The 27,413-nt window shown below is 42.0% G+C and overlaps 2 protein-coding genes across 4 annotated transcripts in view; one reads left to right on the forward strand and one right to left on the reverse strand.

The window, feature by feature from the left end:
* Positions 1-1,921: 1,921 nt before the first annotated feature.
* On the reverse strand, positions 1,922-19,555 carry LOC311439536 (mitochondrial import inner membrane translocase subunit Tim23-like). The gene is made up of 7 exons (XM_084525352.1): positions 19,224-19,555; positions 18,935-18,993; positions 16,333-16,426; positions 16,045-16,129; positions 13,691-13,749; positions 11,040-11,150; positions 1,922-2,546 (listed from the first exon to the last, which is right to left on the reverse strand). The coding sequence occupies exons 1-7, from the start codon at positions 19,405-19,407 to the stop codon at positions 2,431-2,433; spliced, it is 708 nt and encodes a 235-aa protein (XP_084381478.1). The 5' UTR covers positions 19,408-19,555; the 3' UTR covers positions 1,922-2,430.
* A 23-nt stretch (positions 19,556-19,578) lies between these two features.
* PARG (poly(ADP-ribose) glycohydrolase) overlaps positions 19,579-27,413 on the forward strand; it is a 63,569-nt gene continuing 55,734 nt past the window's right edge. For 2 of the 3 annotated variants that reach the window (XM_084525327.1, XM_084525328.1), the window contains exons 1-3: positions 19,591-19,734; positions 21,468-21,534; positions 24,022-24,996. In XM_084525327.1, coding sequence (XP_084381453.1) covers positions 19,596-19,734; positions 21,468-21,534; positions 24,022-24,996 — 1,181 coding nt within the window. In that variant the 5' untranslated portion in view covers positions 19,591-19,595. Of the gene's footprint in view, positions 19,735-21,467; positions 21,535-24,021; positions 24,997-27,413 lie in introns of all 3 variants that reach the window. The other variant, XM_084525326.1, reaches the window with a different exon arrangement.

Below are 27,413 nucleotides of genomic sequence, written 5' to 3' on the forward strand. Positions count from 1 at the left end.
CAGCTTGAAGCAGCAGCAGCTTTACACTGAGTGGGCACCAGTAAACTGTGAATGCAGCAAGTCCTGTAGATAAAGCACAATGAAGAGATTCCTTACAATGCAGTTTTGCTTTGGAGAGCTTGGAGCCACAAATACAAACAGAAGCTGATGCTACCAGATGGCCACTGCTCTCTCCCCGCTTGATAGCACTGCTGCACCCAGAGCTCACTTCAAGTGCTCAGCCCCAGAGCCAGCCCCCGGCTGCTGCCATTGCGGTTATGTTTGGTACCTCAAGCTAAGCATCACTGCATGCAAACAGGTTACAAACCAAAGCTTCTAGTGGCCTTAGAAACAAAGCTACTGCAGAAAATCATACAGCTCTGCCCTGAGGCAGGCAGTTCCCAGAAACCTGAGGTGACTGCAGACCAGATAACAAACTAAGCTGCCTCAGAGTCAGCCTCACCTTGGGGTTGTGGCACCTTTTAACGCAGAAGCTCATTCCTATGTTATCCACAGTGCAGCTGAAGGAGGAAAGCCATTTGCTCCAATTCACAGCTTTCCTATTTCAGCTAGGAGCAGAGAGCTCCTGGGTCACATTTCATTCCTGACAAAGTCTCTAGCAAAAATACGAGATACCTGGCAAAGTTCCAGACACTTAAAAGCAATCCTCCTCCACCAGCAGCCCCAGAAGTGGCCAACAAGCCTCTGTTGTTAAGCGCATAGGAGTACAAATCCTATTAAATGAAACCAAGAAGCACAGGAGGGGAAGATCCCTCTGATGCCAATGAGGAGAGAAAAAGCAGCCTGGAGGAAAAAAAAAACATATGCATTTCTCTCGTGTCCTGCTGCGCAGCTAGCACCCCAGTCACCTTTCTGCAGTCTGCAGGTAGGACAAGAGTTTCTTGTGGTACAGCCCTGAAAAGAGTATGCGCTAGGCGGGCTGACTCTTACACCACAACACTGATACACAACCTACTGAAAGAAAGCAGAACGTAAGTAAGGTTCAACAAGAAACAACATTGACAATGCTGGTGAGAAAACAGTCTGCTTTCCTTTGTGCTACATCTAGCTCAGTGCTGGCATGGAGCATCTGCTTTGAGCTGGTAGCAAGCAAAGCTAACTGAGGTCAACTGTGAAGGCTCGTTAGCTAAAGAGCTTGCTATAAGAAGGTGGTCTTCAGACCTCTCCTCCTCAAGAAAGGTTTCTTGACAGAGAGAGAAAGAAAGGTAAGCACTTACACTTTTTTTCTACTGCCCTATTGTTTCTGTTTTGTTGGGTATATCATAGTTATCAAAAGTTTTGCATTACGTTACCTGCTGAGCAGTACAGTACATTTCTTGCCTTTTTCCCTGACCTTTGCATTCTCTCTGATCTATTTAGTTATCCTACTTAAAAACTTAAATAGCTTTTATACAATAATTTTAACTAGCAAATTAATTCACAATTCACCATTCAATTCATTTGCAAAAAATACTTCATACCTGCTTTTGCTTCAACACTGAAGAACACGTATATCTATCTATCTTGCCAATAACCTACCAATACTACTTAGGGAGGTAGAAGGGAATGCATTAATTATAAATCCTGGAATAGAAAACAAGAGTAGCACTTCTGTGTCTTGGTTTCTGATTATTGGCTGAACAAGTTTTAAGGTCCTAGAAGGCCTAAATGTTTTTATAACCCAATGACAGGGGTCTTGCAACAGTTACTGGGTTTCAGGCACAGCACCAAAAAACAACTACTTTTGTGTTGGTTACAAGTCAGGGAGCAGGGTCAGCCAGCCCCTGCCCAGTATGCCTCACTACCATTGTGCATCACCCATTAGTTCTTTTCCTCTCACCCAACTCCCTCATGACTCTATCCCAGCAGTCCTTCTAAACTAAATTAAGGAGCAGCCCCTCATTGTCTTAACAGCAGGAACAGCAAAGCATAGGAAGAAGTGTTGCGTAAGTACCACCCTTTTTATTAATTCCAGTATCCCTTTTAACAGCTTATCCTGAGCTGCACGAGTGCCAAGCCTTGCCCTGTGCCAGCCGCTGCTGGAGCTCTGGGTGTTGAAGGAGTGCAGTGCAGCTCTACGGACACAGACTTTATTAGGAGGCGCTGTCAGGGTGGGACATGCCACCCAACCGAGCAGCAGGTACAGCTACGGGACTGGAGCATGCTGTGGAGCTCTGGCCCAGGGCTAGCTGGCGAGCATGTCAGGGAGACTCTATCTCGGTGGCCACTCTGCTCACTCGCGGGTCCAACAAATATTGCTGCCTCCAGCAAGCAGCTGGCAGGAGGGAAAGGGCCAGTCCAGCCAAATGGTGTCAAGAGGTTCCTCCCAGCGTAGCTTCCCTTGGTTTCACGCTAATTGTAAATAAAATAGGAAGGGGCACCAGACAGGTCTTGCAACTGATTTGATTGGTGACTGCAACCGTGTCCTCTGTCCAGCGCTGGCTGCCCTGCTCAGAGCGACTGCCGGGCTATGGAGCCCTTCATGTGCTCCCAGTTGTTGTACAGAGCATAGAGGCCAGTGAGCGTCAGGCCTGCGATACCACCGCGTGCTATCCCACGTACTCCACCTACAAAGAAAAAGATTAAAACTCAGAGTTCTTGCTTCCAAGAAATGGTTAACTGCAGCAACTTCCAGGAATTTGTCCAAATCCAGAAACATCTGAATACCGGTTTGCTTTTTTAGAGTAACCTTCCAGCAAGGGTACCTGTGAGACTTCCACCCTCCCATCAAACCAGCTCCCAAGCTCAGGAGAGGTAACTCCCTAATCCACCCACTAATTCTGATGGTTTGGCTGCCTGTCAAATTCCTGCTGACGTATTGGCGCTGTGGCCTTAGCAAAGCACTACAGAGCAGTTCACACAGTAATAACTGACCACAACAGGAGCTGCTGTAGACATAACCTGGGGCACTAGAGAGTCATGAGGGCCATCAGACAGAGCCTATCGCTGCTTTCGTGTTTTGGGAATTTTAAGAGCTTGGTGGAGGGGGAGGTGGAGATGAAAGGGATCAACTGGCAAGAATTTACTAGGGCATGCACTGGGTAACTTTCTCGATTTTTATTACTATTCATCTTCAAAGTCACCTTGCAATGGCAAAAACTGAGTCACATGGACAAACATGTTTCTTAAAGCTGCTTACTCAAACCTTGGTCAGGCTGTGTGCAGTTAGCAGTGTGTTCTGGGAACACCTGAGCACTTGAGCCTCCAACACTGGGGAAAATTCACTGAGTTTTGATTCTGCAATGTTTATCAATCCCAAACTAAGCAAGCCAGATATGTGTACAGTATATAGGACAAGGACAGTTTCAATGTACAGCTAGATAAAACCTGCCTGCTTTATTGGCAAAACTGACAGTGGGATTCAAGCTGCTCAGTCTTTGAAAGGAAATGCATCCCAGCAATTGGTGATTTACCCCCCCCTCCCCCCCAATTATGGCCCATAAACTGTCTCACAGGTTTGCCTTTAGGCTTGTAGTGAGGCAGGAAGCTGTTGGCTGCAGCTACACTGAGGCAGCCTTACATGTGTTGCAAGGTTAGATGGATGTCAGTGGAGCTGTTAAAGCAATTCCGGTTGCCTGGGCATGCAGCGGAACCAGGAAGCTGCAGAGGGCACAGCCGCACTCGGACTTGGAACTAGAGGTCACAGCTGGCTACGCTGCTCGGAAGCTTCACTGCCAGGCTGGCTGTGGGTTGGGTTTTTAGGGATACGAGTTTGCTGCCCTAACTGCTGAGAGCTCAACAGCTCTAAGCAAAGCTCCAAGCAGTACGGAAAGCTGTGCCACTTCGGTACCTACCTGCCTAAACCAGGCTTTAAGGGGACTCAAATACAGGTGCCTGCTTTTGGTAACTTATCCTCAGTTTGTTGCACAAAAAGCCTTTTCACATGAAGGGCTTGCAGCTGAGTACACAATGGTGTGCACAGGATAATCCAGCTGCAAACAGCTTCTGGCAAAAAGCCACAGGTGACATTTAAAGGACACTTTGTGCAACACTGATGTGTGGGATTACCTGTAAAAATACTGAATGCTTGTTACTTTGTGGGGAAAAATGAATGAAACATGAGCCTGGTGTTCTGCTGTTTATGTGAAGTAGCAATTCTTCATGGAAGAAACTTCCAAAAGAGGGCTCCTACCCTCTTGCAGCTATACAGGGAAATGCGTGAAACATGAACATCCTCACAGAGCACAATGCAGTACAGGGCTATGGCTGTTTCTGTAGGCCCTTTCCTTGACCTCCAGGTCTAATTTCCCTCTTTTCACCTTGAAATGGTGTTCTTCCTAAGGAAGAAAGGTAGGTTGGAGACTGATCAAGCCTTGTTTCAGGTTCTGGGAAGCTAGGATTGTCTAAGAGAAATATTTTTAATTTGGATAGCTGAGCCATTTTGTAGCATCCATACAGACTTGGGCACGGTGCTGCTAAGATGGCTTCAGCATATGGAAATACACACACCTCTTAACACCTCCTTTGTGCTATGAGCAGTACACCAGGTGAGGATGGCAACCCTAAATCCACTTAAAACGTTTCAACTGCACAGGCCTAAAGCAATCTGTGGCTCCTGTAGCCAGTTTATGGTACCTACGACTTCGCTGAAGATGTTTCAGTAGAAGCCTTTCATGAACAGAAAATAACCTTGTGCAGTTCATATTAGATGCATTACAAGTTAGTTTGGAAAGAAATCAGAACAGGAACCCCATGAGAAGTGTTTCTTAACAAGTTCTCTGTTTCTGCTATGAAGTTTTACAAAAAAAAAACAAACAAACACAAACAAAACAAACAAAAAAACCCTGCCCTGTAACTTGGTCTCTGAGCTACCCAAAGTAAATTAAAAAAAAAAAAAAAAGATTAAAGAAAGAACTTTCCTCTCCACAACTGGTTAGATTTGCATTTGAGTAAAAACCTCCAGGTCTGTGGCAAACATCAAACAGCAATGCACTGCAGAATGCAGCCCAGTTGCTGGGCAGGAAATATTAAGCCCTCTGAGAAGATTACCTTGTGTTTAAAAAAATAAAATTCTCCACTCCCATCTCAGCTGTGTTTCCACGATAGACCAAGTTCTCACCCCTCCTCTACAGTCACCCTTTGCAAGCCTCAGATACCAAGTCTGCCTTGATAAACCCTGCTAGAAATGTGGTTATAAGCCTCTAATCTTGCATGTTGGAGTAAGATAAAGTTCCAGCTGACAGACACTTGTGAAAGCAGGTATTTTTGAGATCGGGCCGCTTTCACAGCAGTTGAGAAGCTGTGGCTTTCTGAAGAACCATCTGATGATCTCTAAAATGACAACTTCATGTGCTGCTTGGCTGCAGCTGATGCACCCTTCCGCCAGAGTTCTGTCCCTATGAAATGTTTCAGAGTAGACTGCAGTGACTCCACACTCTAACAGCACAGCTCTGCATTTCTTGTGGCAGGAGCCACTTCTAACACTGCATTTGACTCACAGTAAGGAAGACCATGACCTACATCATATAACATAAGAACAAAATCTTTTTTTAGGACCTCACTGCCTCTATTTTCAGAATGTGTTACTTCACTATCACTTTGTGAGATATTTAAAGCAAGAACATCCAATGGTAAACATTAGAAATACCTTAACTGAAAACCCAGACCCTTATATTGCCATACAAAAGCACTGTAACAGCTAAAACATAATTAGTTTTGCCTTTCTCTCCGATACTCAGAATGCAAACAGCTTCCCTTCCTTTAGGGATTCTAGGAACAAAAGTATTTCTAAAATGACTTAAAAGGGTTGATTTTCCAGATGTACAAGGCAACCTCAGCTTTGATTCCAAATTGAAGTGTGGTGGTAGCTAATTGGACACTCTGAACCTTCAGACAAATATTTGTTGAGCATCTGTGGGTGGTCCCATTTCAGGAGAAAACTCTAGGAGTTTCCTTCTGTTGCTCCATGGGAATAATTTAATGAAATCTTTTAAGTGTGGGCCAAGTCTGTGGGTTCAGGAATTACCGAGGAAACTGTAATAATTTTCCTTTCAGAAGCAAGAAACATTGCAGAGAAATGTTCTGTTTTCAAACCGCTGCAGCTCAGACAGTACCTTGGTGAAAACACAGAAACAAGAGCCTGAAAGTGAGAAAATTTCCTGTAGCAACCATGTTGAGAAGGCCACATTAGGAAAAAATGGAAGCATTTACCATTCAATTTACAATTCATAGCTATTAAAGCTGTTGAAGTTGTATGGCATGCAATAAAATTCCATCTTACTGAGTGAGGCCAGCAGCACTTAGTTACAGGAAACCAGTGCAGGTACTGTAAAAGGCAGCACGAACCCTGCAGATCTCTGCAGCAGGGAGAGCTTCGTTTGCTGTTTCTGCTTAGCAGATCTGGTCAGATGGCAGCGCTGACTCAGTGGCCACGAGTATTGTTGGACACGAACTCTCAAGTAACCAAAAAAAAAAAAAAAGCCTTGACAAGCCGTTACCTTGAACATCTGCTTGGAATTTGCCCTTATCTTGCTCACTTCAGACCTGAATCAAAATTCTTTCAGCAGGCACCATTTGATTAATAGTCCTATAGACTTGTTATGATGTTAAAGGAGGTTTTAACAGAGATTACTCATTTCTAAAGTGGCTGACATAAAGCTTAAGTTCAGAAGCAAACCATTTACTTGCTTTTCTCCAAATAACGCAGAAAACTAAGATATCCCAGAGCCATACCTGCAGCAGTCTGCAAACAGCTCCTTTCCATCTCCCCCACCTTCCCAAACAGAACTGAGAGAAGCCTGTCTGGCCCTAAGAAAAAGATTGAACCCAAAGGGAAGATCCTCTTACAGCTGTAGATGTACTTAGCTTACCCAGCTGCCCTCAACTCCTACCTGCTGCAGTCACAACACTGATCTTTAGTTCTGTCTAGACTTTACTGCTAGCAATATAATATTTATCCCTTCTTAATTAATTAGTGATATATTGACTGAGGTCTTAAAAGGACAACTATTGCCTTCAGTTATTGCCAGCATGCATTTCTCTTCAGATGGAACGATTTTATACTAAATGATGTACCATCTGCTGTGCAAAAGCATGAGGAATCCTATCAGTTCCCTACTGCACAGAAGTACAGTAAACAAAATAATTTAATTTGTCCAAAGGACTAGTCTGTTCTTGCTCCTATCTCCTCTGCTGTCCAATGGAAAAAAAAAATCTAAGAAACAGAACAGCTACAACCTGAGTAATGCTCAGATAAAAAGTTAACAGTTATGTAATTTTTCTGTTCAGTGAACTCCATGTCGGGAGATTCAGTGAGAAACCACTGCCTGTCACCCTGGGTCAGAGCAAAGTCCCACCTGGTTCGGTATCTTTCCTCCTGACGGATCAATACCGTGAGCCGAAGAAGGCGGGTAGGATCCTCGCCCACCTGTACCTTTGTGACATGGCCGGAACCACGTGCATCACTGATGGGTGAGGGGGAATAAGTGGCAGAGTGCACAGGGACAGGCAGCGCTTGGAGTTCTGCTACTTTCAGAGTCCAGTATAACAATGAGAAAATGAAAGATGTTTGATTTAGAAAAGAGCTTGAAAATGTATACAAGAGCTAAATATGTATTTGTTCTGAGCTGGCAGAACTAACAGACCTTCATTTCTACCTTGGTTTGAAGCTGAAGAATAAAGAGTAATGTCTGATTAGAAGGAAAAGCCATCCTGGTGGACTTAGGGAATCAGACTGCCATCTAGTCAATCCTGTTTTAGTTTTGCTACGTTGCAACACTATTTTGTATGCCACTGACAAGGAAACACAAAGACTTTTTTTTTTCATCCATCCCATAAACTGAGAGTTCTGGATAAAAGTCAGGGTGGGAGCTTGCAGTGTAGATTTCATGAAATGCAAAGTTTAGTGTAGCTAGCTAGTGCTGTACTTTGGTAATGCTACATTTGGGATAAAAGCTAGCCAATAATCCTAGTATTAAATTTCACTTCAAACCAGTGTGAAAGCTAGAGGTGTGCTGCCTCCAGGTTCCTCTAACTAGTTCTGCTTTCAACACATCTGTTCACCTAAGGCACACCCGAGATGGGTTCTACGTTAATGCTAACTGTGGTGAGCTGACAGCGCCTGACTCACTGCAGGCCCATCAGAAGCCTTGGGGGCTGAGCTGCTTCAGTCACTTGCAATGGGGAACTTTCAGTGACTAACCCTGCTTCCAACGAACACAGGAGGGCAGAACGTCCACAGTCCTCACTGCAGGCTTTTTTAGACCTCTGTGCATAAGCTGTGTGAGTTAGGTAGCTTTGCACAAAACTGCTTGCAAACCAATGGCTATAGAGTGTGGGTGCCTCAGAAAGCCTTTTTTTTTTTTTTTTTTTCTGACTGCTAGTATTTTGGTAATGATTAACACCTCTGCAAGGACAACTTGTGAAAACTGGGACCAGTTTGGGGCAACAAATTTCAACCTTCAAGAAATCTTTTCCTTCTGTCCACTCATCCCCCTCACCAAAGGCTTCATCACTCCAGTTTCAGAAACTCAGTCTCAGGGAGGCTTTGTATTATACACAAAAGGGGATTTTTTTTCTGTGCAGCGGAATTGCTGATGTTTGTTCCATCAGTGCTATGCCAGGAAGTCATAACAAAAAAGCCAGGAAGTCATAACAAAAAAAGTTGCCTTTCTTTATACAGTTTCTTTTTAAACACATTCCTTACCTCTTTACAAAACAGAAATGATGGAAGTGGAAACTCTGAGTGCTTGAACAACGCTGCCTCTACCAGCTCTGTGTCCACCCCTTCTGAATTACAGAATAGTCTTGATTTGATAAGGGGTGTTTGTGGGAGCTTCTGGCTGTCACTAAACTGATGAGGGCTTTATAGGAAATATTTCAGCCTTCCAATTTTTCTTTTTTAATGCCAACACAACATGGCATTCCACAAAACCCCATGATTACAAGCTTAATACACACCACAGATATGAACTGATCATTTGCATATGGCTCTAAGTATTTCAGGCTTTTTAGATACAAGTATTGACGCTGGGTAAAGGTGTAGCTTTAAAAGGAAGCTCTACCACACTGAATTAGGAAGGGCACTCTGGTATAAGGTGACAGGAAAGGAAGCATGGGAGAAAAAGCAAGATGGGTAGAACAGAGAAAGGGGGGACGGAAGAAAATAAGGTTGGAATTCAGCTCCTCGAACAGTTGTAGATATCTTTCACACTTCCAGAATTAAGGCTTTACCTTCAAGATCTACTTTGCCACCCAAATTCCCTATATATGGTGAAAATACATTTTAGTTCCTGTGCCTTTAGTTCCTCCTCCTCCTTAAGTAGGAGGCATACTTGAAATACAACACTGTAATGAACACAAACTTATTCACTATGTTTACCTTTATCAGTGTGACTATTACCTCAATAGATCTTATGTTACAAAACAGAAGTCCCACTGTGCTCGGGGAAGGTATTATTATGTCAGATGATGGCATGTGACAGGAGTACTTATGCATGGTTACACAGCACCAAAAGAGGCTGCACATCATGCCACCTCTACTTCTGAAAGGCACGGGGGAAGCTTCCTCTGGAGTGCAAGATGGCAATTCTCCTTAATGACTTTGTACAGAAAATGTTAGAATTCGATACTGCCAACCTATCCTGCTGTTATTGGCAATCTGACACATCACTCATGAAATTCCAAAGTAACATTACAAGAGAGCCATATGTTCTTGCAAGGGTAAGTGCACAAGCTAGCACTTACAAGACTGCTCAAGCCAATTACTTTTGCTTTTAATTAGGTTAGGTGAAGAAGAGAATAAGATTTCTCATGCTGTCTTGTTCTATATATACAGATGACATTCAGGAATATTTCTAAGGCACTAAGGCTCAGTAAGGTATGCAAAAGCACATGGGTTAGCTGTAAACTATCTCCTTAGTAACATACAATCTAACCTTTACCAAGATACTTAAAACTCATGTATTTTTTTCCCATGGTAATGTCAATCTGTGGTACCCAATAATCCTCTTAAAAAAAGCACTTTTTCAATTGTTGAGCCTGGAATACATGTTAGCAGAAGCTTTGCTGATGCAGTTCAGCCCCCCTCTTCTGCAAACAATTCAGTATTCATCAGCCAGCTAACCTTAAATCCACGCTGTTCTCAAATAACATTGTTTGCTGGTCTTGATCACTATGCAAAGAGTAGAGTCCTACCATAAGGCAACAGCTGCACAAACAACTAAGTTATATCTTTACAAATATATTGATTTTTCTGCACATTTTAATGATGTGAATCCATAAAAACTCAGCTTTACCAAAAACTTTTCTCAAGTATTAAATCTGAATTACTGTGTGCTTTTTTTAACCTTCCTTGCAAGTGATTTTAATTAACTCTCATTTCAAAAGTAATTCTGTCTCAAATTATTTAGAATTGTACTGGACAAATATCACTATTTCATCTACGGTTAGAGAAGGCCACAGTCTCACCTTACTTTAATATATCTGGTCGTTGCTTAACCTCAATCTGACAGCATCAACCTACGTTTTTTTCTTTACTTGCATAAATAAATAATTTCCATTAGCTGAAAGAAGATACTTAACTTCACTGAATCTAGCAAATAACTGAGACCTAACCCAGCCATTTTTCATGTAGCTAAGACTCCTGATGGGAAACTTGCACTTCATACAAGTTCCTTTTCTTTCTAACTTGCACAGACCTAACAATAATCCTGAAAGCCTCTGTTTGTTATATACTGAATAAACAGCCTAGTGTTTACTTAGGTTTATAGTGAGATCATACAAAATGCACACCCAGCTCATTCTTAGCCATGTTTTTCAGGTATAGCAGGAATAAAAAACAACACTCTCAAGTCTGCTAGTGGATACAAGGGAATGGGAATTGCCATCCACAATGAAGGGGAGGTTTGGGATGGGAGGTGAGGAATATACAGAACACAACCTGATTGCTTCAAGGCGAAACCTGCTGCAAGTGACATAGCAACAGCTACCTTCCAGTTCTGTGCCTAACGAACCATTTTTATACTCTCTATTATCACAACAAAGCAGTATTTAGGAAAATTAATAATCTTAAAAGAAGAATAAAGCACAAGAGGAAAACTAGAAATATTCCGTCACTCTACCAGTGCTTTTGTATAGCATTCCTGTCAAGGTTCCAGCAGCTATGGTATTCAGGTCATCCTCTGCACCTCGTGTTTTTTCAATGATGACTCCAAATGCACTGTAAAGTAGAGCTGGAAAAGAAAAGCATTAAGAAAGCCATGTTAAAAGTCCCATTCTCTGAAATGTAAGGCTTAGAATTCAGGGTCAGTGTAAATACTTAGAGTATGCACAGATTCTTCCCTTTTCTTAAAGGGTGAGAATCCTCTACCAAATTCTGTCTGTGGTTTTTATGCCAGACCTATTTGTTTCCACAGATGATCTTTCCTTCTCTAGCTGTAATTTGGTTATAAAGTAGAAATTAGTACTAGACATCATGAAAAATGCTACCTCAAGACCCAACAAACAGAATATCTAGAGCACTGACAGAAGCTTAAGCCTATTTTCCTAGTTCCAATTGTTTTATAAAGCTTCTGAAGGTTTAACTCCATACTGGCAGGCTTTATATTGCCCTCTGCATGACACTACTAAGCTATAATATATGTATAATGCAAGTTTTTTAGGTGTAGCATTCAGATTATGGTATCAAGGACTGGACATCAATGGCCTACGTTTCCTGTATATATGCTTATTACATTGCTTAGGATTTGACATTTACGATTGCTTCACCTCTGCCTCATATGACAGCCTTGTCCCAAGGCTCGGGAAAACTCTGAGGACTGTCCCAGAAGGATTACAGGGTGTAATGCATGGGTTTCCAGTACGTATGCACATATAAACTAGGCTTTCTGAAGAAAGGAGAAGCTCCCCCATCTACCCACAAGGAGTCCTGTGATATGTTTCACGGTTACAAAGAACAGGAGTAGGTCGGTGTCTTAAAGTGAAAAAGACACTGCTACTTTCAGCCCTGGCCCTCCAAGAATTAAAATCCTTCCTTCTGCTTTGAGTTCTTCATAAGCAACCATATTAAAGTCAATGAGACAAAAGCATCTTTTTCATGCAGCATAGGCAATGATATTTTCCTTGTCTTAGTAGCATGTCGTATAAACAATGACGGAAAGGAGGAGCCACATTAACCCAGGTGTTAATGTGGGTCTGCTTAGGAACAGAATGACAAAAATTGTCAGTAGGGACAAAAGGAATTTGAGACACAGAAATACTGCAGAAGTGAAATCATATGCAAAAATAATTCAGCTTTTTTCAAAGATGTCTCATAACCAGGACAAGGCAGAGCTCAAACCAACTCCCAAAATATCAGTTCTGCTTAACCCTGTGACTCGGGAGCTTATGCTTTACAAGGAAAATAACAATTTGTTGTTGGAATGCACAAATATCTTCTTGAGTAATCTTTCTTCAAACACAGCTGAAAGAAACAGTTAATGTGTCACTCATCCATGAACCTTGAACTGCAGTGTCCCTGCATCTCATCTTTCAGACATGTTTTGATTAGAGTTGAAAAAGAAAATCCCCACCTCAGGCTCCCTCACAAAAAAAAAAAAAAAAAAAAAAAAGAGAGAGAGAGAGAAAAAACTACTAGGCAATAGGCATCCCCTATGGAAATTGTCATGCCCGCTGTAGTCCAGGATCCCGTCTCTAGCCATGGCCTCTACATTATGCCTCAAAAGTTGATGCCTGAATTAAGCAGCAAGCTAACCTACTCTTTAAAAATAAGACTAAAAAAAAATGTAATAAATGCAACTTAGCCTGTGCTTAGTATTTTTTCAAAATTAAAATATTTGTAGAATGGATTATGATGTGATTTAACTTGTTTTAAAATATCGATGATTTTTCTTCCATTACCACTTTATGGTGTAATGAGTCCCATCATTAGTCTACTTCAAAGTAACTTCTTTTCATCAGTTCTTTCTCCTTTCAAAGTATCTGAGCCTCATTTGTTCTTTTAAGACTGGGGAGCAGGAGGGGAATATACAGAACAAACCCAAGGGTTTGTTCTCTAGGGCATTAGTTATTCCCTTCACTTTTAAGAAGTTGTTTTTCTGAGGCAAACCATGTGATTCTCCCCTCTCCCCAACCTCAGCCTACAGAGAAGTTTCTTTCTCACATCAGGTTTTTGATTGCTCTTTGCCCCTTTTTAACCAGTAGTAATTCAATCTGTCTTAGTTATAAGCAATGTTTAGATCTGAAGTGGGGTAGAATCATCTGCAATTTTTCTAAGCTACCACCATAAAAGGATAAATCTTTGTAGTTGCTATCACATTACTTTCACAGAACATTTTGACTTTTTAACTGGAGACAGACATTAGGCAATTGCTCATATGACCAAAATCTTTTTAGGTTGTTAAGGTTACTTCAAAAGGATTCATTTTTTTTTTTTTTTTTGCCTTAGGTTGCAAAATTAACTGAAACTTAATAACAAATAAGCATTGCCTACAGTTTTCTGTTATTCTTGTTATTCCATAGCAAGAGTTCTTGCTTCTAATATGCTAAAAATACTGTTTTCTAATTACAGGCCTCTGGCTACTTGTGCTTAAAACTCAATTTTGGCCTTTAATTCCTTTCCAGTGTCTGCTGAAACAACCTCATGTCTCAAAGGAACCTTTGCATTTCTTTTTTCCTGGGGGAAGTCATAAGTAACATTTAGAAGGATACACTTTGCCTTCAAATAGTTACATCTTTATAAATTATTTTCCCATAAAATAACAAGTTCACTTACCCAGAGATCCCAAAGTATTGGCCCATAATGCTCCTTGCCTTGTCACCATATTTAGAATTCTGTAAGGGAGTTTAAAAGGTATTAAAAGCTTTAGTACTGTGTTTACATTGAAGGAGCATCCAAAGAATTAATGCTATAGGGTTTATGACAGCAGGTGTAAAGTGTTTACACATTTATTAATAAAACTGAACAAATGAACTAAAAAGCCTTCCAAAACAAAGCAGTGCTGAGAAGCACACAACTCGGTAGTACAATCTCTTCTATCATGAATACTACAAATGACAGTGGATGCAATACTCGAGGCAAATATTTATCCCTGTCAAGTCTTTAGAAGAATATCTTTCTTTCAAGTCAGACCTGCACCATACCAAGAGTCCGATCTCTTCCTTACAAATGACTTTCTAACCTTAGTACCTTGTTTGTTATGCAGTGACTTCATGTAGCTATTGGGAATGACTGATATGCTTATGCTGATTTAACTGGGTAGAAGAGCTCTAAGAAAGCTAGAGTGCTCTTCCAGAAGCTGCAGGCAAAACTGGCATTGTGTGTCAGGGAAAAAATGGAGTAGATATCAAAAGCAAGTCTGAAAAAAGAGCACATCAGGAGGAAAAGAGGCAGTCCTTCTGTGCTTCCACTTGTCAAAGGCAGCACACAGCAAAAGCAAGGTACCCTGAACATTTCTGCGTGTATGCTTCCGGACTAGCACTAGAGGGATAGCAAGCCCTTAGCACACTCTCATGGAAGCACAAGGCCACTTCTCCTTGGTTTCAGCTGTCTCCAGAACGGAGACAACAGCCAGAAGAAGTGACTGACATTTATCTCCCAGCAGTGTAACACCATCACAGGCACTGTGCTGCCCTGGACAGTTGACTACCACTGGAGTTTAGTGCATCATTTAATGAAATGACACTATCACACACTGTGTTCCTTCTGATTTGAGTTCATTTCTTGCTACTTTTCCTCTTTTATAACTTTCATTAGCAGACACAGGCCATTTCCGAATGTGGTTAGATAATCAGCTAAATTATTATGGAAAACTTCACTTTGAAATCAGAAGAACACCCAAGAGACTGGGGTATTGATAATTTCATTGAGATTATAATCCCCATCTTTTTTTTTGTCAATATTCCATAAGCTTAGAATTGATGAGAAAATTCTAACTTTAACATCTATGACATACCATGAGCTATCCGATGATGGGGGATTAGTAGCAAAATTCAAATTTCAAAAGAAGCATACATTAAGGATAAAATTTAAAGGAAATCTAGAAATGCATGTCACCTCCCTGCCTCTGACTAGGAAAACGTGGAACTTAATATGCTGCTTCAAGACGATGATGACCTTCAATGTGCCTTTTCCCTTAAAGGGCAAGGGCTACTAAACAGCAGCCTGGGCACTGACTGCCACCTGCTGGGCTGGAGCCGTCAAAGTCACACTTAACAGGTATTTGACTCAGCTCATCATGAATGCGTAAGATACAATTCTGTTTATCTAGAACATTACAGAAGAGATGTAATTCTAGTGGAAATACTTTGGTTCAATAGTTTAAAAAGAGTGCAGCTAGTATAAACGGTACTGTGAAATACTGAACTCCTCCTCTAAAATTACCTCTTCCAAAGTATTTTGGAAGAATGAGAATGGTTTCCCCCAGTTATTTCACTTCTCTGATTTACTGTGGCTTCCTCACAGCCACTTGTTATTTTAGTTGTGTCTAAACTACCAGTAACTCTAGGAGTAGCAAACTGCATGAAAAAGGTGTCCCCAGTTTTAATGCAATATTTCAAAGTATCAGAGAAGGTGACAACGTGGGAATGCCATGAGTGTTCGTGGAGGCTGTGATCCAGAAAAAACTGTACCATGCAATGCTTGCTCAGTAGCAGACAGTAATTTCATCTCTAATGCAAATCCAGGCAGGTTCCCCCATTCCTCCAAACTCTTTCTGGTTTTGAAAAGTTCAGGAATGCAGAGAACTTGCTCTTAAATAAATGTGAGGGGGGGGGAAATATCTCAGATTAAACTACATTTCTTCTGGAAATATTTTCAACTCATAAGTGTTTTTATATGTTGCAATAGATTTCCAGTAAATATTGAAATAGTAACCTAGTCTCAAGTACTAAACATAAGTCAGGGAACCTACCGATTGTCACTAAATGAAAAGCAAAAACCTTGAACTGAACAACTTTATAACTAAAAGTGTTTCATAACTTGATGTTGATAAATACCAACTCTCGTTTGTCCTGACCAAAGATACAAAAAATACATTTATTTTTGCAACTTATTCAGATCTTTGTGCAAGCTAGAAGAAAAAACTTTGTCACCAAGATGAACTTTTTATTTTGCAGTAAGGCACTTACTGTACATTTCTAGGTTTTGACCATGCCATGTTCTGAGTCTCCTTCAAGCCAAGCCGCAAACCGTTCAGTGCACCAAATGCTGCCCCTGGCGTTACCAGGAGAAAATGAACAAGAAGACAGTATCAGAAGCAGGCATTGAGAATATTCAAAGTGTACAGTGTGAAGTTAAATAGCTGTTTATGCAAGACTATACATAAAGATTGCAGAATGAGACACTTAAGATCTCTAGTTACTGCTGTAATCAGTGTCATCTGGACAGTTGGGAAACGTACAAACATGACCACCTACCTGTCATGCAACATCCTCCAATGGTAAAAAATGCTAGCTCAAATCTACCCCGAGTTTTGTTGGCTCCTGTAGGCAAGATGAATTCATCTGTATCCTGGCAGGGGAAAACAAACAAACAACTTTGTATTGTGTACCTGCTTTGAAATGTAGGCCTTTTTTTTTTAAATGCATGCAATGCTCTAAAAGAAAAGCAGATACAATGAGTATTTCTGGATACCTGTTGTCTACAGCAGCATTCAAATGGAATATGCAACTTATCTATTCTAGTAAGAACAGAAATACTTCAAAACTATAAACTGATTTGAGTGCTCTTTCTTTTCCAGATGTCATAACTTTATAAATGGCATCAGGCAGCCATGAAATTTATATTCTGTGTTTTTTTTTTTTACAACTATTTGCTTATTTATTATCTTTAAGCAGACAATACAAGACCCACTGTACTTTAAAGGCTCTCCTCTTGTCTGTGTAGTTCCTCACCGAGCAGCCTATACGGATGCAGTAATGCTTAAGGCTTCCCACTACTTTGACAATAAAGGGAAAACCGTCCTTGTATTATACAAAGTATTTCCCTGCACTCAGATATGTGACCTACTGTGAAGAAATGAGAAAAGTAAGGAATGCATTCAAAACCAGTGATGATTAGGCATGAAAAATATGAGGCTGGCAGTTTTTCATTTGTTGTCTTTCTCCCATGAGGACAAGCTTGTGTTCTTATAAAACTAATTAGTCTAAAAAGATGAACCGATAAAAAAACCTGCTGCTAATTAGCACGTGGTAGAGGTATGGTCAGCCAAAGCACTTTTTTCATTATGAGACACTAACAAGATGTACACATGTTGATAAGGTGCCTAAGCATTAAAATCTTTTTTTATGTTTCTGTGCTTTCTAGCCATGGTATTATTCATCCCCTTTTTATTTGGTGCATTACCACAACTGCAGGCACAAGGAATTTGACTCTAACTGGTTTTCTTAGTCCATACTTGGCACTAAGGGTGGATCGTAATAGAGAAGGACATGCAGCTTCTAAAATTATGAATATAGTATTAATAAACTGAACCTGTAACATATTTATCTCCTCTGTAACTACATATTTGGAGAACCGTGGCGTATACGCTAGTTAGCGATTTGTCTACAGCTTTTACTATTCTCCAAAAAGTGGAAATTGAGCAATCACTGTATGTAGTGTCTGTTTTTGCACAGACAAAAACCTAGGAAATCCACTCTCTAGTTCTGTGGCAGAATGTCGTGCCTATTTATAGTGGATGCCTGATGAAGTAAACAAAAGCATTGCAGAAAACGCATTGGTTTCAACCTGCATTAAGGAATTAACAAAGAAAGTAGGTTTTAAAGTCATGAGTACCACCACTAGAGCGTTCATTATGGCCAGCATTCCTGGCCTGTAAGGGCAGGATCAAAATTAAAGATTCTCAACAAAAACACTGGCTTTCACAGGGAGAACTATTCACTCAGTGTTCTGAAAGTGTATTGATGCTCTTTAAATACAAGAGCTATATAAAATGACTTTGGAGGGTATTTTGGGTTGAAGTCTAAATTTCTTGGTATTTTTTTTATTGAATAGTCAACAACAGCAAGCACGATAATTGCGCCAGTGACTCCCTTCCAAGCAGAGGCTGTACTGGGTCTGGCTGGAATGTCCCTTGTTGCCTACCGTTACAAGAATGTTAGGTTGCAATTTTGACTAGAACAGCTTTTAGTGAAAGAAATAGAAAAAACAGCCCTCACTACCACATTCAGAGCTTTCCACTTACAAAAGATGCGGTGACCCGGTGTGCCATGAAACAAAAGGCACAGATTAGCAGATACTATGCAATGGTTGACCTTCAGTGCTACTGCTGCAAAATTTCACGTTCGCACACAATGTAAGCCATATATAAATAAATGAAATAATTGACATGCATCCTTACTGGATTAACTTGAATCTTTTCAGCCTTTGGTAAATATTGTTGAAAAAGAAATACTGGATTTTTATTTTTTTTTCCTCACAGTGGATTGTAGGCTATCACGTTAATTACTACAAAGTCATTAGTGCAATAGCCATGTTATTCTATGGGAATAAAACCCAAAGTTTTACTTCATAAGGGCTTCACTCCAGCTGAGAAGTGACACAGGAAAAGCAGCATAAGATTTATGGCTGCTGTGATGACAGCACATATCTTTGTGGAACCCGTATCAGGTTTTGGCTGAACATCTCTGTCAACTGCTTCAGCTCGCCACAGTACAGAGCGGCGATCCACATGCACTGCAGAGCTCCTGGCTGCTGTTAGGGGTTGGACGGGCTCGGGGGAGGGTGTGCCTACTTGTGCAAGGCGTGCTGGGCCCATGTGCCTGGAGCGGGAAGGAAGGAGAGCAAGGCCTCTTCTGCTCAACAGCAGTGCGCTGACACAGCTGCCTTGCCTATATTAAAGTGGGTTTTCTTCTAGATGCCACGGCACTGTACGCTTTTAGTGGGAACAACATAAAAAAATGATTCTTTCAAGGGCTGAAGCCGGGCACGCAGTGTGGAGCACTGCGGGCATTTTGAGGTCTTTGTGCGTGACCGCCTCACCTCACCTCGCCTCACCGCGGCCCGCGCTGCGCTCACCTGCACAAGATACCTGGGGTCCAGGTTCAAGTACGGGGACAGGGGGCTCATTCCCGTCACTGGAAGAGAAAAGAAACGCTCGGTCACCGCGGCCGCCTCCCCCCGCCCCCTCAGCCCGCGGGGGCTGCCCGAGGCCGGGCACCGAGCGGGGCTGCGAGCCCCGCACGCGCCGCGCGGGCTGCGCCTCAGGGAAGGGAGCGGGCGGCGCCATCTTGAGCCCGGCAGCCCCTCAGCCCCCCGCCACCCGGCCGCGCCTCGGGGGAGGGCCGGCGGCCGCCCGGCTACTCACGGGGCACCCCGGCCAGGTCGGCGTGCGAGTACCCGGCCCCGCCGGCGCCGAAGAGGCCGCCGAGGCCGCTGCCCTTGGAGTTGCCGCCGCTGCCGCCCTCCATGGCGCCGCCGGGCCCGCGGCCGCCGCTGCCGTAAAGCCGCCCCGCTTTGCGGCCGCCGGCGGGGAGGAGTGCGGTCGCCATGGTGACGGCGCCATTTTGCTGCGGGCCGCGGCGGCGGCGCCCCCCGCTCCCTCCGGCCGGGCAGCAGCGGAGCGAGCGCGGAGGATGCGGAGGGGCGGAGCGGCCGCCCCGTCGTCTCGCCCTCCCCGGCGGGCGGCTGCCGCCTGGCCCCGGCGGCCGCTGGCGGCCCGGAGGCGGCCCTGCCGAGGATGAGCGCGGGCTGCGGGCGGGACCCCCCCGGGAAGAGAGCGCGGCTCGGGCCCGGACCCGGCCCCGGCCCCCGCCAGGAGGGGCCCGGGGGCAGCAGCTCCGCCGGCGGCAGCCCCGGCACCGCCGTGGGGAACAGAGGTGGGCGCCGGGGGGCGGTGGCTGAGGCGCGGGGGGGGGCGGGGGGGTCCGGCCCGGCTGTGGGGGCTGCGGCTGCCTCCCCGCGCTGCCGGAGGGGAGGGCTCCTGTCAGGGACGGGTTTGCTCTCTGTAAGGCTTAAATGCCCTGAAGCTTTTCACCCAACGAGCCAAAGCTGTTTTGTTCTGTTCCGCTGCTGCTGTTGCTTCTGTTTACTGCACTAGGTAATAAGCTTGCCTTTCTCCACACGAGTTTTTACCTCAAAAGTTAGCTGCCTTTGAGGAGGTTTTATTCATCCCCCATTTCAAGAGGGGATCCCTTCTGTTTTATCTGGCTGCTTCTTTTCCCCTCCGTGGTACAGGTATGCTTGTGTCCTTAATCTACATTTCTCTTGACATTACTCCCCAGTGACCTAGTCTCACATGGGCACAGTTTTTGCACCATTGTTTCTTTCGGATCAGCTTAAAGTTACTTAAATAATTTGTGGAGATTTCCTCTTTGTGCTAGAAATTTTATACTTTCGATGAAAATATTTGACAGTCAGCTGTGGAAAAGCATTCAAGGCCTTGGCTGTTAGGGAAAGTGTCACTGAAGCAAAGTCCTGAAGTTGCCTATGGCCTAAAGTATCTGTGTTACGCAACTTCCAGCAGTAAAAGGGTGCCTTTCCTTAGGGACCATGAATCAGTATAGCTAAATCTGTTGTACTGGTTTTTAAGTTCTGCAAATCTACTGTTGCAACGAGGGAACTAGTTTTACTTGCCTGCCTGACAGCAGTGAGGAAACACCTTGAAAGTTAGAAATTACAGGCAGGTAAATTCACCCAGCGAATAGAAAGAAAGGGAACTGAAGCCAATTGCCAAATGTTCAGAACTGGGTTTGAGAAACAACAACAAAACAAAAAGAAACCCTGCTTATGCTAACGAAAATTACTTTCCAGTTGTGAAATAACTGCTTTGAGTTTTTTTCTTCCTCCCAGCCCTCCAGAGTCTCTGCATAATTATTTTATGAGATGTTCTTCTATTGAAAGCTTGTCTGAACTGTAGCCTCATGGAAGTGAGGCAGGTCAAACAAATGTGATCGATGTGGTTGGTATTGAACGTGACAGAAACATCCCTCGTGTTTTGTTGCTGTTTAGGGGAGTAAACATCAATAGGCTTTATCAACAGTTTATGGTTGAAGGGAAAAAAACAAGTCCTTTTTTCAGCAGTGGTCACTTGTAATATGCACAGTCTTTATATTAAGTCTCCCTCAGGATGCTACATATAAATAAAGTTCTCAGCTGGATGTTTTAGGATGCCTCCTCAACAGATTTTGCTTTTGAAGTTTTGTACTATCGCTTCTTCGTTCTGAAATCCCACATAAGTCTTTCAGGGCTTACTGTATTGGTGGCAGTAATTAAAGGTGATAATGACAGCAGTAAAATTCAAGTTGCTATTTCTTTAAATCTTAAGATTCACTGTGCAGTTTTAACCTTATTTTTAAAATGTGTTGGAGGGGAATAAAAACAAGAAGCCTGGAGTTTTTAAAGCTATACCTGCTTGCTATGTTACAGATGAAATACTGCGTCGCAGGTAGTTTTAGTAGTACTGGTGTCTGAATGCTTCCTGTGCTAACAATAATAGACCTAATGGAGATGTTTTTATCTTAATCCAATGCAAGTTGTCTTATTCATATGTAAATGTGTTGCAATTTTATCATTTTCCATGTAATAATGTAGTGGATTGTGTTTTTTTCAGCTTGTAAACAACGGACAATTACCACTTGGCTGGAGAATAAAGGACCCAAGACGACAGAGTCTACAAGGTAAAGTGCACAACATACTTGTTCATGAGCAGTGTTCTCTGAGTGGGCTTGTGGAGAGCTGAGTGCAGGTTGCTGGTACAGCTGACTACTGAAAAAAGCAATCCCATTTCTGCTGTGTTCCTTACAGTGCCTCCTGTCCTAATTATAACTGCCCAACAGAGTTTCACTACAAAAAGCTAATTAGACTCTACTGAAAAAAAATGTTTTGCTGACTTAGCTTTCTGAACCACCTCACTGTTTTGGTTGTTCTCTCAAAGGAATAGGTGAGAACGTGCAGCAGGGGAAGGCAGAGTGGGACTGCTGCTATCAGTGGCAGCTGCCGTTAGGTCAAGTTAGCTCCAGTTATCAGGCTGTGTCCTTAGGCAACAGCTCTGCTTTAACATAACTTAATAATAGCTGGGGATTTGGGCTGTATTCATCTCTCAGTTCTGTTGTTAGTTTACAGACGAAAGTCAGTTTTGGTTTATCTCGTTGGACTGTGATTGTAGTATAAGTACATGTAACTTAATATAATTTTACCAGAAATTACAGGGTGTTCAGATGTGCATTCAAGTGAAAGATATTATATAAGTGTTACTTTTGAATGGTACCAGCTAAAGTTTTGAGAATATTTTCCCATTAATGGAGTCTGTCAGGAGCTATGTTTGCAATATAACATTAAAACAAGATACCTGAGCATGTAACTATCTGATCCAGACATGTATCAGATATCACTCTTCTGTCATTACAATTATAAATATGCAAGTTTATTTTTTGTTGGTGTTTGTTAATAATTAGAGATCAAAATCTATAGCACTGCTAAAATGATCAACAAAACCAAGGAAAACTTGTGAATATGATTAATCCAGCAGTATGGAGGGCTTGGTTACAGGCTCACGGTTGCAAAGATGTTAAAAGGATGCTTAAGGAGGAAGTGAATCTTTCTTCTTTAAGGTTCCCTTTAGAGTGTTGCTTTTAAATGCCCTTCCCCAGCCTCACTGACCAACTAAAGCCTAGTCAGTTTTAACCAGTTAAGCAGCCATGTAAACACTTAGCCTTCCTCCCTATGGCTACTATTGGCATGATTTTAATTTATTCTATTGGAATTAGAACACAGCATTTTTTCAGATTTTTATCTCATTTTAAGTTGCCAACATGTTTTGTCAATATCTTTAACCAGTCATTGATTGAGGTGGTTGCAGTAATGTAACATTAATTTTTCTTCATCAGAATTTTGGTGCAGGAACAAATGCATGGTGGGGATAAAGTAAATTGTAATATGAAAGCCTCTAACATCCAACTAATTTTTCTATGGGATAAGTTCCATTTTATCGTCTGTTATTCCAAGCCCCCTGTGTTTCTGGTGCTGTGTTTTTTTTTGTTTTGTTTTGTTTTTTTTTCTCCTCTTCTGTAGTGATAAGGGTGTGAATGCTTTCTTTTTGTCCAGTGCTCTTCTAGAAGAGGTTTTGTTCATTTGTGAAGCAAATGAATGCCTTCAAGAATCCATTAAGATGTTCAGTTGCTGAATTTAGGATTGTGTGATACTTGTGTATTTCCCTGTTAATTGTAGATGGGGAAACTGGGCAATAACCAAAGTTTAACATGCTTAGTTTGCATATGAAATGTTTTAACAATATGTTCAGGAGAAGGTGTTGTTTGGAATGGTATGTTGACCAAGACTAGCCTTTTTTTTTTTTTTCTTTTTAATATTCCTATATCATCTTAATATTTCTCCTCATCAGTCAGCAGACACTAAGATTAGCACATAGGGGTGAAATGACTTGTCAGTGCCTTCCCGAGAAGTTTCAGCAGATCATATGAAGTTTAGTGCATTTTCCCTTGTAATTGTTAGGACATATTTGTTTCCATTCTTTGTATAAGACTTGGTGCAGGACAAAAAAAACCTAACAGTTGATTTTATGTGTCTTTTATTGTTTTCTTTTCAGGTCTAAATATACCGTACTATTACAGATCTTCCAAAATCAGAATACAAAAGCAGAGGTTGCTTATAAGACTAAGGAAGGAATATGACACTGTTGAGATTGTGGGTTACTGTGTCCTGCTTTTATAACAGATGAATTTGTAGCACTGAGGGAATAGCTACAAAATTCAGTTCTTACTCTTGCTCTATTTAGCTGATTAAAAATAAAGTTAAGGAGGATGATGACTTTGAACTTTTTATTTGGAGAAAATACTTAAAAAACAAACAAACAAAAAAGACTTAAAACTGATTTGATTTGAAAACAAGTATAATGAATGACTGGAATAGATCACTAGGGTGAGCAACTGATTTATCATCCTTTAGATCCTTTACATGGAAATAGGCTATTACTGGAGTACATTCTTCATTTCAGTAAAACTTGTTGGTCCTGACAGTGCTCGCTTAGGGTGTAATGGGTGAAATTCTGTACTTCCTATTGTGTGCTTATAATGACTCCCTTAAAAAAAAAGAATACAGAAATTTCGCTTGGAAATAAGACATTAAATTTCTTTACTTCTCTTCCACAGTGACAATACTGAAGCAAGTACCAAGATGACTTCCATTAAAAAAGAAAACTTCTGTGAGCATGATGTGAAAAAGCTAGAGAATGTTTGCCAGCAAAATTATCAAAAAACATCTGTGGAAGTTGGTGCAAAGCACGTAAATTTGCCTCAGACAGGCAGCATGTATAACTGGGAGGCTGAGGACAAAGATCCAATCTCGGACAGAGAGCCTGTGAAGGTCGGGCAGTCCGGAGACCTCTTTAAAAATGCCAACATCGATCAGATGCACAAAACTGGCAAGCAGGTTCAAAGAGGCTGTGAAGAAAGCGGTGATGCTTGGACTCAGAGGAAGCTATCATCGGGCCGGTCTTTGAAAATGGGTAATACAAAACTTTCTTCAAAAGACACTGAGATAGATGGACAAGTGGCTTCGTGCAATTCGCAAAAGCCGAAGAGTTGCAACTCTGTCAATGTGGTCTGTTTAATGGGTGAGCAAGAAGAAGGGGATGTAGTTCCAGAGAGCCCACTTTCAGACGCTGGGTATGATGCTTGCGTACCTGATCTGGGGGGTCCTGGGAAACTGAGCAAATGTCCAAGTAGTTCAGGGGATTCACCTGCTTTTGAGAAAGAAAGTGAGCCAGAGTCACCAATGGATGTAGACAATTCTAAAAATAGCTGTCACGGCTCAGAGGCTGATGAAGAAACAAGTCCCTTTCTTGATGAGCGAGAGGAGAATAATATGTCCAAATCCATAAGCAAGTCTTTTAGAATTCAGTATGGGGATGCTGAACTGGAGTCAAGGAAGTCACGATTTTCTGCCAAGGGTTGTGAAGGCTTTGAGGGAATAGATAACTCCCTCAAAGAGGACGATCTGCATACAAAATCACCTGGGATCGCTCCTGCTACATCATCAGAATGCAAAGGTGCAAAACCAAGTGTGAAGAAAGACTCCAAAATCACCTCTCACTTCATGAGGATACCTAAAATTGAGGAAAAAAGGTAGTGTTTTGTCTGCCTCTTCATCCATCTGATTCACATTGAAAATTTCTCTATTGATAAACTTCAGAGGCTTGTGTAAAGAGTATTGCAAAACGTATTTTAAGACATAAAGACTGCTTTGATGCTGGCTTGAAGTAATTTATTTATAAAGGGACTACTTTTTTTTTTTTTTTTTTAAAGGATACCTTTGCCCAGTGCAATTTTCTTTAAAATCATTAGAGATTTGTTAAAACTGGGAATTAATGATACTGTAGGAAGGTGATTTTCTTTATTGAAGAAGTGATTTAAGATCATGAGATTTGATGCTGGAAAACAGCTGGTGGTACAGGATTGCTTTACAAGCATGGTTCTAGCATTCATTATTTCATTCATAACATTTAGGGAAACTGACGTATTATAGTTTTACTTTAGTTTTTATCTCTGCTGTCAAACTACTGAATCAATTTTGTTGAAGCAGCAGTGCTCCCGATGCTCTGATTTGGATGGACATGAAAAATTTCATTTTTGAAAGAAGTTGTAAAGATGTGGTTGTTTTTTGGTCTTTCTAATCTGGTGGAGAGGAGGACTAGTGACTAGATACTACATCAACAGAAGCCTGAGCATGACCCAGGACTCTGTATGCTAGATGTTCCATAAGGACTAAAGGATAACCTCTGTCCTGAAGAGCTTAGGTTCGAGAGGGAGCTGAGAAAGTGAATAAACAGCAAAAGAGAAAGTGGAAACGAGGACAGTGTGTGTTGGTGCCAAAAGCAATTGTCTCAGTAAGCTGTCTCCTCTGAAGTCCCAAGGTAGGGCAAGAAGGTGGCTTTGCACCTCTTTGTTGGGAGCTTCTTCCAGACATGAGTAGCTGCAGAACCCGTTCTTTCCAAGGAATTGAGCCAGAGGGTGCTGGAGGGTAGCTGCCTGGTGGGAGGAGCTTGTGTTTGGTAAATCTTGGGAGATGAGTAGGCTGGGGGTGGACTTGGAAAACAAAAAGCAGAAGTTTTCTAGAAAGTTGGATGGAAAACTTTCTAAAAGTATGGAAAAGGTGGTCATAATGTTCAAAGTGGGAGTGGGGGTAATTAGTGAATATTCTTTTCACTAAATTAAGTACTGGCTTTTGTAACAAAGCAGCAGAGGTTGAGAGAGGCAGGCCTGCAGTTGTCTGTGTAGGCACATAGTATGTTGCCATAATTGCATGTTTAAGAAGGGAAACTGACAGTTTTTGCTGTATGGGTAGATGGAAATCCTAATAGTGCTTTACAGAATAATTACTGGGTAGGGGACGAGGCTGTGGAGATGTTCTGAGTCTAAGCAAGATGTGAAGGTTATAAACCGCAGTGCCCTGCAGGGTAGTGGTGTGGTCTGTAGTGCTTAGAAGGCAATTAAAAAATACTAAAGCTTTCCTCTGAGTCTTCATTAGACTAGTTCTACAGCGGAGAACTTAACTTGGGGAGGAAGAAGCAGAAGTGTATGGAACAGGTATCAGTAACGGGTAACTCTGCCAGAGTCGCTGTTTGGCTGTCAGATAATGCACAGCAGGCCCCTACCAAGCATGGTGGGGCTGTGCCAGTTTGCAAGTGATGAGGTCAGGGCATTATCTGTGCCTGAAGGTGCTGGCTTATGCAGGGACACAGCGAACAGGTTGGACAGCATCTTTATCCAAGGGTGGAGCAAGTTTGCTAAGGGGAATTTAGGGGTGTAAACAGGACCTCAAAGTGTAGGCTTTCATCTTGTTTTGCATTTTGCTCTGTGAGCTTTTGGTTTTGCATGAGAAACATCTGGTTTCACATCAAATATACAGCTATGGAGAATTCAGATCTCTAGGAATGGTCATAGCTGCAGTGCAGAGGCTCTTAGCTGGTCTGGCCAAACTAGGTGGTTGTGATCCAGGGGGGAGAGGAGTAGGAAGGTCTGCTGAGAACAGCGTAGGGGCAGCGTAGAGAAATGCAAGCTGGGTAGACATGCAGTTAGCACGGTCAGTGCAACATGCTGAGTGACACTGCATGTTGTGTGATGGGGGTGTTTGTGCTGGGGGAAGGGAACCAAGTTTGTAACGGATTGGCATTTCTCTTCTTGTTAATTTCCAAGTAATATTTGTCTCCTGTGTCAGTTTAGAAGGCTGCTAAACTTGGAACGCATTTAACGCAACAGTAATCTAAAAGCAGCCTTCTCCAGAAATAAGGTGTAAGTTAAGAGGGTTTCCCTGTAGTTATATTTTCTGATATCACAGCAAAACATGGTGAAAAAAGAGTTGTTTTTTTTTTTTTTTTTTTTAACAAATCGTGTGGATTATATGCTTAGCTCCACAAACTTTTTTTCCTGTTTGAATCTTCTTTAAAGGAAAATTAGTGCACCCATTGCAAATGTTCCATGCTATTTGAGCAGAATTGGTAGAGGTTTCATTTTTGTCTTAGGAAAAAAAAAAAAAAAGGAAG

The sequence above is a fragment of the Aythya ferina genome, assembly GCF_964211825.1.
Source record: "Aythya ferina genome assembly, chromosome: 7".
Taxonomy (NCBI): Eukaryota; Metazoa; Chordata; class Aves; order Anseriformes; family Anatidae; genus Aythya; species Aythya ferina.

What these genes read in the sequence shown, in the direction of transcription:
- LOC311439536 (XM_084525352.1), bottom strand. Translation starts at nt 19,407, where the DNA reads ATGGCGACCGCACTCCTCCCCGCCGGCGGCCGCAAAGCGGGGCGGCTT. An exon ending in TGGAGGATGTTGCATGACAG is followed by an intron (nt 16,130 to 16,332) that starts GTAGGTGGTCAT and finishes TGGTAACGCCAG; the next exon opens with GGGCAGCATTTGGTGCACTG. An exon ending in CAATACTTTGGGATCTCTGG is followed by an intron (nt 11,151 to 13,690) that starts GTAAGTGAACTT and finishes TTTCTTTTCCAG; the next exon opens with CTCTACTTTACAGTGCATTT.